The sequence below is a fragment of the Echinops telfairi genome, unplaced genomic scaffold (genome assembly GCF_000313985.2).
Source record: "Echinops telfairi isolate 266 unplaced genomic scaffold, ASM31398v2 ScPeMD7_5;HRSCAF=22, whole genome shotgun sequence".
Lineage (NCBI taxonomy): Eukaryota > Metazoa > Chordata > Mammalia > Afrosoricida > Tenrecidae > Echinops > Echinops telfairi.
In genome coordinates this window covers 37,417,378-37,426,845 of record NW_022103901.1, presented here as the reverse complement: position 1 = coordinate 37,426,845, position 9,468 = coordinate 37,417,378, and the positions used below count along the sequence as shown (strand labels likewise).

Below are 9,468 nucleotides of genomic sequence, written 5' to 3'. Positions count from 1 at the left end.
GGGTTCAGACCACCCACTGCCCTTCTTCTGGTGAGCAGGCAACGCTTTGCCTCTGCCACCAAAGCCCTCAGCTGGTGGATGAGTGCCGAGTGACGCCTCTCCGGGTGGGTGCTGCAGGCCTGGAGAGGAAACCTTGGGGATGGGCTTTGCCCAACGGGGCAGGAGATTGGAGGTACCGGGTGAGGCAGAGAGGGACTGTGCCTCAGGTGGCCTTTCGGCTTTAGGAGGGAGGCTCACACCGTAACTCTGTGGCAGGGGTGGGCACTCTCACCGTTGTGGGGGTAGGGAAAACCACCACGGGATCATCTAACCTGTCACCCGGGTGACCGACTGAGCAGGTGGAAGCAGGAGCCCTGGTGTCTGTCTGGTGGGCTGTAGGGCCTGCCCGGACCTGGGGTGTCAAGACAATGGACGGTGGCAGTAGTCTGTTACGGCAGGGTGCGCCTGCCCCAGGCCTGGATTCTGGTCCAGCAGTTCCTCAGGGGAGGTGGAGGAACAGGAAGAAGTGATAGACACCTGGCTCCAGCCCCTGGGTGCTTTTGCCAGCGTGTCCCTGGGAGCCCTGCATTGCCTCTGACTGATGGCACTGGGTTCAGACCCTGAAGGCCAGAGACAGACAATGGTTTCTTTTGTGGGTGTTACCTGTAGGGTGCTAAGAGGCAGTGCCAGGAAGCCCTGGGGTGCAAATGTTAATGCCATCAACTGCAAGCTCCAGCTTCCAGTTTCCTAAGGTGCCCTGGGAGATGGGTGGGTGGGGCTGCTTCTGGAAAACCCCCCGCCCCCCGGGCTCTGTGCTGCCTCTGAGAGCTGGGTCTCAGGCTGTGCATGGCTCTGCTCTCTACTTCCCTACTGGGGAGCCTTCATCTGAAGTGGCTGGGGTGGGTGCCTCCTAGGTGGTCACCGGAACCAGCAGTGGCCCACACAGCTCTCACTCGTCCCTGTCACGTATGCAGTGGGGGCCGAGGTGGAGAAGCTGGTGGGCATGAGAAACAGTGCCTGCAACATCAGTGAGAGACGGAGTCTGGCCTTTGGTGGAAAATAAAGTCACTTTAATTTGCTTCTTTGATCATAGGTCATTACAGTATCATGTATAAAACCGATCATGGACTCTTGTCCTAGGGACTACTGAGGAAGTGCAGTCCTGTGGGGGCCAGGGCCTGCCCCTGCCCAGAGCTTGGAGGAAACTGGATTCATGTAGTGACAAGCCTAGGCTGGGAGAGGCTTGGGACCCAGAACCGTTTTCTTGGGGTGTCCTGTCTGCAGGGTTCTGGGGGAGGAGGGGTACAGGGTGCTGAGCCACCAGGAAGATGTCTGGTGAGGTCCAACAACGCCTGAGTCACTGTAGGTCATTTGTCCCCAAGGACTGCCTCCTCCACAGGAAGTGGGGCCAGGTCCAGAAAAGAACCTCAGCCCCAGGACACCCCTAGCAGCCAGAGCACAGAAAGGGCTGCATCTCAGGAAGGTTCTTAACCTCAGCTGGGGTGGCCTGTACCCCCACCCCCATGCCTGTTTGGTCTGTTGGCACAGGACCCTGGAGTAGGTGGGGAGGGGCCTGGCAGAATGGGAGGAGGTGGTCTGTCCAGGTAGCCTGCCTTCTGGTCCTGGTGGAGGGAGTGGTGTATCTGTAGTGGGGATGGGCATTGTCCACTCCTCAGGAGCATTACCACCCAGCCGTGTGTGTGACTTCAACGGTAAATTCCAGCATGGTGAGCCCAGGGCGGGGGTGCTTTAGACCAGGGACCGGAAAGCCCCCTCCCCGGGGGCCAGCGGGAGGCCTTCAGAAGAAGAGCCCCTCACAGATCCGGCGCGTGTCCTCGGGGGCCGCTACTGTGTAGCCCACTGTCCGGGGGTCTGTGAAGATCTCATGGTCGTTTCCGCCCTGCAGAGACAGGAAATGCCTGTGTTGTCACCCTCTTTATCCAGGGCCACCTCACCAGGCATCACCTAGCTGCTAGTTCTCCGGCAGAAGTGCCTTGGCACGCACACATGCCTGGGCCCTCTTCCTGACCCCGCGCCCAGGCAAACCGTTATTATGCTCTGAGCACGGGGGCGGCTAGGACCAAGCTTGACAGGTGGCAGCTGAGAGCCCCACTGCTTTAACAGTGTCCACCCACTCAACTGGCTGGGCCCTGGGCACCTGCATTCCACAACCCCACCTCCAGGAGACCCCACGTCCACACCCGCCCACACACCACAGCCCCACTGCCATCTCTGCCACAGCCAGGGCCCTGTGACTCGGGCCCCCGCTCTTCACGGGATTTCCTCAGAAAGTGGGACGAGGAGCCCACCCTGTTCCTAACAGCTGGTGGGGCATGGGGGGCACAAATGGTTAAGCACTTGACTATAGGTGGGGTGGGGTGGGGTACGGCTACTGATTGGAAACCACCCAGAGACCTGGGGAGTGGCTTGTGAGTCATGGCCCTGAGCACCCCCAAGCTCAGTCCACTGCTCCCTAGGGTGGCCCCCAGTGGGGGAGGAGCCTTCCTCACAAAGCAGTAGGAGCTGAGTGGGTGATTCTGGCAGGAGCAGGTGAGCCTCGGGCAGGACTGACTGGCCCTGCCTCCCCAGGAGGGCCATGGCTGCAGCTCAGGCAGCCGGCACTACTGGAAGGGCCAGTCGCATTCAGGAATGGAGCTAAGGCGGGCACAGCACGGGCCTGTGGCAACAACCAGAACATCTGGAGATGCTGGGGCACCACCAAGGAAGGAGCTCTAATGGCACAGCGGGTTAAGTGCTGGGCTGCCAGTGGCAAGGCCAGCAGTTCAGACCCACCAGCCACTCCTGGAGGACAGGAGTTGAACTGATGGCAACAAGCTTAGTTTTTGGTCCCTGGAAGCCCCCAAGCTGAGACAGTGAGGCCTTAGGGAAGGGCTGCCTGGAGGAAGGGGCGGGGACAGCAGCCAGGAGGTGCCTGTCACCAGTCCCATGGACGAGGATGGTGGGCTGGGGCAGCTGGTGCACCTGCCCTTCGCCGAGGCCGCCCTGTGGGGACATGTGTTGCCCGTGCTGAGGGTGGGCCATGTGGCGAAGCCAAAGGGGCACCAGGAAAAGTGAGGCCCCGAGGAGCAGCCGCCCTAGAGGGAGCCAGGACAACAGGAAGGGAAGCTCTGCACGCTTCCTTCCTGCGAGCAGAGCCCACCCCCACACATACCCGCCCCAGGACAACAGCGCTCAGAGAAGCAGGCACTCAGAACCCTGGATTTGCATTTGCACTGGGGCCCATTGGGCGCCTGGCCTCCCCCAAGTCACCACATCCAAGGTCCAGTGTCCTGGAGACTTGGCTGAAGGGCCAGGGGGTGGTCGCACTCCCCTGATGGGCCCTGGAGCACTGCAGGGCACCGTGAAAACAGTTTCTATGAGACCAGGAGGTGGGGCTGGACACCTGCACATGGACAGGTGAGTACCAGTGTGTGACCCCATCACCTAATCCCCTGCTCTGGGAGGGCGGGGGATCTGTGAGGGAGGAGGGGTTGAGGCTGCTAGCCTGTTTCCACCTGTCTTCCTCACAGTTCCGTGAGCATTTGGGTGCAGTTTAATAAGCACATCAATTCTCCAAGTATCGAGGGTAAAGGACAACCGGATGAGGCCCCCGTACCTGCAAAGGCTGCTGGCCCTTGCGGCAGATTAAGGATGCTGCTAACACCCCCCCACACACACCAGATCCACACCCACAGCGTGGTGACCTCCCCCACCCCCCAAGACCAGACCCACAGCATGGCAGGGAGAGGCCAAAGCAAGGGTGCCAAGCTGCGGCGGCTGACGGCCCTCCCCTTGGTGTGGGCTGGCCTCTGCTTCTCTCCCAAGGGGCCCAGTGTCTACTTTGGTTGCAGGGTGAGAAGTCACAAGGGATAGGAGGGCAGGAGTGGTTTGAGGTGAGGTGGGGCCTGGGTTTCCAGGAGCCAGTGTAGCCACTGCTCAGCCAAGAGCTGGCCTCCCCACTGCCTGTGCCACCAACCGCTGTACGCACTGAGAAGCTTGCCGCACCCCGTGCTGAGGCCGACTCAAGGAGCCCGGACACGGAGGAAGGGCTCAGAGTGCTGCAAGCTGCCGCCTCCCCAGCCTCTAACTGCCTTCCCTGCATGCTCTCAGACAATGCCCAGCGAGCCCGTGCCCGAACCCCCTAGCATGTCCTGCCAGGTGTTGCTGGGAGCCGTCTACCCCACTTTTAGCAAGCCCCGTGACCAAAAGGAATTGATCGTCTCCTGGGAAGGAACAGGTCCCCAGGTCAGTCTCAGAGCGGCGGGCGCTGAACGGCCACTCACCCACCTTTGGGCTAACAGCTCACTTGCTGCACCCCAGGGCTCCTCTGGAGCAGGAGCCTGCGGGATGGCCCTCAGTGGGAATGCTGAGTGACTCTCGGTTGCTGGGTAGCCGCAACTGCCTGGGGGGCCAAGAAAGCGCCCCAGGAGCCGCTGATAGCCCATGCCCACAGCTGAAGGACTTCCTCACCCCACCCCACCACCTTGCCCAGGCACAGCTGGCCCGCCTAGCTCGGAGCAGGAGGTGGAGGGAAAAGCCAGGGCTGCCACCCTCTCTTCCTGTTCTCTGGGTTGCTCACAGCCAGGCACCCACTGCCATAGGACAGTGTGGGAGGTCCTGACTGTGCCTCGCCCAGTGCCCTGGAAGCCAGCCCAGACGGGCTGCCACGTGCACAGAAGCCGCTCTCCCGGTGGCAAGCGCTGAACTCCAAGAAGAGCTGAACACAGGTGTCCCGAGTGCTCTGTGCCTGAAGCTTCAAGAAGTGACATGCTTGTCAAAGGGTTCCCTGCATGGAAGGATGGCTGATTCTGCTCCCTGAAAGCCACTGCCCAAAGGGAAGTCACACCGGAGCGTGTCCGCCCTGTGTGTGTGTGGGGGGCTGTTCCCCACAGCGTCTGCCATGTTAGCCAACCCACCCTCCACCCCTGCCTCAGTGGACCTGTGCACCGCTACACAGCCGGCGAGTCCCTTTGCAGGGAGAAAGCACAACATGCTCAAGGAAGAAAGGCCATTTTTAGGGCCACACACGTGCAGTGATGTAAGCATCGGACTGCAAACTGATGGTTCAAACCCACCAGCCATTCTGTGGGAGAAAGTGGAGGCTATCCACTCCTGTGAAGAGGTACAGCCTTGGAAAGAAACCCTTGGGGCAAATCTGTGAGTGGGAGTTGATTCAATGGCAGTGAGTTTGGGTTTTATAACGACCGGACCCCAAGGACAGCAGTGTGGTTTGACATGCAGGGGCAGGGTAAGGGTGGGTGCGGAGGGGCGCAGTGGGTCACCAGCCCGTGATTGCAGGGGCTTTCAACGGGGTGCCCTACAGGGACCTGGCCTGCCCGGTTAGTGAACTCTCCAGGTGACAGCCCTGAGATACATGGTGCCCCTTGGCACCTCATGCCGGCACCCTCTGACCCTCCCCAGGGCACCCCGCTAGCTGCCCTGGGGCTTCTGGACACACACGCAGGCCACAGGCTGTTTTCCTCCTTCTGGGCCAGCCTTAACCCAGCTCTGCTCTCAGTGCCAGTGGATTCAACCCGGGACTGGGGGTGGCTGAAATCCCTGCACCAGTAGGGCCGCTCCGCCTCTTCTTGGACCGCCACACATCCTGGATGCACCCTCTGGGAGGGAACACACAGAAAGCCAAACCCACGGCTATAGCCGAGTGTGTCTCGGCGCAATCCCACACAGGATTGTGAGATGGTAACTGCTTATAGGACCACACAGCATCAGCTCTCCTCCGAGCAGCTGGTGGGCCGGAACTGCCGAGCCACGGTTAACTGCCCAGTGCTCAACCACCGTGCCACCAAGGGTCCTAAAACAGTGGGGGGAAGTCCCCCCACACCCATGCTAAAATAAACAAAGACCAGAGTGTTGAAATATTCAGAAGCCAGCGGAAAAGGCTTTCGTCCTCTACCGAGCTGGTCAGCCTGGCCCCCAGGGCATTGTCTGTGCAGAGGGTGACAGCAGCGGTGCTGCCCATCGCTGCCTTCTCCCTTCATACCTGGCCCAGGTGAGGAGCCCCGGGAACACGGCCCACTTACCGGCATGGTTTTGTCTCCGAAGAAGTAGATGGTTCTGTAGCCGTCATTCTCCACATGTCGGAGGCAGTACCGCTTGTCCCAGCCCTCAGGGAAGACGTCGAAGCTGATCTGGCCGCCTGTGGGGACGGATGGATGCATGTCTGCGCGCGCGCGCGCACTGACAGTGAAGGAGAGGCCAAGAACTCACCACTTCAAACACACAAGGCAACCAACCAGTCTGGTGCAGTGTTTCCCCAAGTGGGCAGTGCCACCCAGTGTGGGGCTAGAGCAATCCAGGAGGGCCGCAGCAGCTGACGCCCACACTTCACCCTGGACTACTGGCCATAGCACAGCAGTGTTTCGTTGCCAGGGCAGCACTGAGTACTCCCCCGCCCCTCCGCCAAAAGGCAGAGTAAGTTTGGGACTTCAAGTCTAGTGTAACCAGTGATAAATGTCTGCGGTGGGTGCTGGCTTTCTTGGAAGATGCTCCTTAGAGAGGAGGGTGGCGGGGCTTCCTCTCACGTACTTCGGGGAAGGAGCGCATGTGCTCGGTAAAGCAGAGGGGCAGCAAGCAAGAAAAGCCGTGACGGATGGACAGTGCTGCACCAATGGTCAGTGCTTCCCTCTGTTGTGCATCCACGGCACCAACAACCCTTAGACGATGAGCTAGGGCCCTGGCGGGCAGAGAGCTGATGCCTGCGGGGAGGAAGAAAGCACACAAGGGTGGAAACTGGCGCAACTCAGAGTGGCACCCAGGTGCCCGACTGACGGCAGCACATGGGCATGTTCTGCGTGGAATGGTCTCGAGACCAGGAATGACGGCGACTTTGCTATGTGGTCCCGACAGCGTGCCCGGCCCTTGGGCCAGGGCCAAGTGGTGACCTCACTGCCTTCTCCCAGAATGGGAGCTGCATCAGTGCCTGGGTGCTTGGCCAAGGGAGTGGCCTTGAGGGGCTGTGGCCTTGGCGCCTGGAGCGGGGACCTGCCCGGAAGGAACACGCCGGAAGGGAGCCACAGGCACTGCTCATCTCAACAGCCGTTGTCAGCGAGGGGGGTCCGAAAAGCTGCTGCCAAAGGCAGCCCTCCCCCTCCCACAAGGTGCTGTCAGAAAGCGGGGCAGCCTCAACAGAGCACCAACCGGCCTGCCCAGCCGCCTGCAGGCCTGGCTCCCTGCTCGCCCCACGCTCGTGAAGCCTGTAAAGCTTGGGCTGGAAGGGTTAGCTCATGGGCCTGGGCAGGAGAAACCAGTCAGTCTACAGGATCCACGCCGCCCAAGACAGTCTTGGGAACAGCAGGGTCAGGAGTAGCCCTGCCACCTGACAGGAGCCCCTCTCCTGGTCTCCAGCCCATAAGTTCCACCCACCCGATGGTGAAGGCCCCCTGTGGTTCAAATGTCTGTGGTCGTGGGGCTGTGGGAGTTGGAACAGAGCGATGGCAATGGGCCTGGTTCATGTGTGAGCCCACCCAGAACGCATGACCGAGCCATGTGGCACAGTACTTAAAATGCTCGGCTACAAGGAAAAAGGAAGGTGGTCCCAACCCAGGGTGCCCACCAAAGATCCCACGACGATGATCTGCCGCTGTCAGGACAGTGGTCTAGGAAGCCCCTCGAGGTACTGGGGTGGGGGGCCGCAACACCGAGGACACTGTGCTTTCCAGGGGTGGGTACAGGTGAGCGGCATCACAAGCACATTCCATGTTCTTGTGCTCACACGAGATGGCAAGCGTCCTATGACAGATGTAACCGCACCACAGACACAGCTTCTGTCTAATGTGTCACCGGGCAGAGGTTTCCGCTTTCTGCTCTGGACGCCACTGTCCTGCTTCTGTGCTACCCAGTTGTGCCCACACGGGTCTCCCGAGGGTGCCAGGCTTCGGGCAGAGCATCTTGACTAAGGACAGGGAAGAAATTGCACAACTGGGAAAAGCAGCTCAAAAGCTCAGACAGGAAGCTGGGAGGGGGTGGGGCACAGCGGTGAGTTCGCATCATATCCTGGGGGAGGAACAATCTGGAAAAGGCGAGAGGCTCTCTAACTAGAAGACCGCTGGACTGCACAGCGAGAATGGTTGAATGAACGGCCCTGTGTGCTTGAGTGTCAACACTACATCAAATTGTCTTCTTCTGATGGAGTTGAAATGGTGGTGGGAAGGAGCAACCCCGCCCCCCCACCCCCACCCCCCCTGAGTCTGGGAATCATTTTGTGATGGGCCGGTTTTATAGTGGATGAAAATCAGGGTGACTACCTCTACTGATGCCCCACCCCACCCCCACCCCGGCAGCTCCCACAACAAGCTCCTGCAAACATCCAGTACCTATGGAGAAGGTGAGGCCTTTGCCTGCAAACTCTTTCCTCAGGTCTGCGACGAACCTCTCTCTGATGCGCTCTTTCTGAGGGAACACAAAGACAATGGCCGTCCATGGAGTGGCCCGAGGATGCCGCCTAGGGAGAACAACGCCCCTCTCACAGCCGCGTGTCTGCGCTCCTTTGCAGAAACCCGCCACTGGACGGGACTCACTTTGTCAAGCTCATAGAATTCCACGCGCTCCTCTTGGGTGCAGCCTCGCCCGATGGGGGACACGTTCAGCATCCCGTTCCGGAATTCGATGAAGGTGCCCCTGGGGAGCAGCGGGGGGGCAGAGGTGCCACAGGACACGAGTCATTTCGGCAATATGACAGCAAACCAGCCCCACTGCCACCGGTCAATTCCGACCATTAGCGGCCTTCCATAGGGTTTCCAAACAGCAAGTCTTCCCAGGAGCCTGCAGGCTCAATCTGTCTCTGCAGAGCCACCGTGGGCTTGAACTGCCAACCTTGTGGTCAACCCCTTGTGTACAGACCCCACTGTGCCACCAGGACACCCCCGGCAGAGATGGACACGGGTCGCTCCAGGCCAGGAGTGGCCAAGTGGCACATGACCGCTCGGAAACACCCCTCTTGGTGACGGAGTCCATCACCCCGTGTACTGCTCCCATGTTCAGAAGACTTCCAGCTTAGGCACGCTCCTCGGTGACAGACAGCGCACCATTTAGAATGAAGCTTCCTGTTGTCCTTTTTTGCGTTCTGAAACATAGTCAAGGACCAGACTCAAGGGGGCGCCTTCATCTACAGGAAGGGGCTGTGGCGCCGCTGCCGAAGGGGCTCTGGAAACCAAGCTCTCCCGTGAAAGTGCTTGGTGGACCGGGAAGGAGTAAGTCCTCATTAGGTAATGTTGCACACTGGGCTGCAACAAGGTCAGCGGTTCGAACTCAGCGGCTCCTTTCACAGGAGAAGGACGAGGCTTTACACTCCCGTAGAGTTCTAGACAGCCTTGGAAACCCATGGGGCAGTTCAGGGTCGCTATGAGTTGAACCGTATTTGAGGGCAGTGAGTTTTGGTTTGGGGAAGGTGCATGCAGCACTTCTGTGTGTCACCTGGATCCTCGCCTCACTTTAGGGTCGGGGATGGGGGTCCCACAGCACTGGGTCCAG

At 60.0% G+C, this 9,468-nt stretch overlaps 1 protein-coding gene across 2 annotated transcripts in view; it reads right to left on the bottom strand.

The window, feature by feature from the left end:
• Positions 1 to 1,027: 1,027 nt before the first annotated feature.
• Positions 1,028 to 9,468, bottom strand: part of PMM2 (phosphomannomutase 2) — an 18,015-nt gene continuing 9,574 nt past the window's right edge. For both annotated transcript variants that reach the window (XM_004705849.2, XM_045285997.1), the window contains 4 exons: positions 8,517 to 8,616; positions 8,313 to 8,388; positions 6,021 to 6,136; positions 1,028 to 1,879 (listed from right to left, as the gene is read on the bottom strand). In XM_004705849.2, coding sequence (XP_004705906.1) covers positions 1,778 to 1,879; positions 6,021 to 6,136; positions 8,313 to 8,388; positions 8,517 to 8,616 — 394 coding nt within the window. In that variant the 3' untranslated portion in view covers positions 1,028 to 1,777. The remainder of the gene's footprint in view (positions 1,880 to 6,020; positions 6,137 to 8,312; positions 8,389 to 8,516; positions 8,617 to 9,468) is intronic.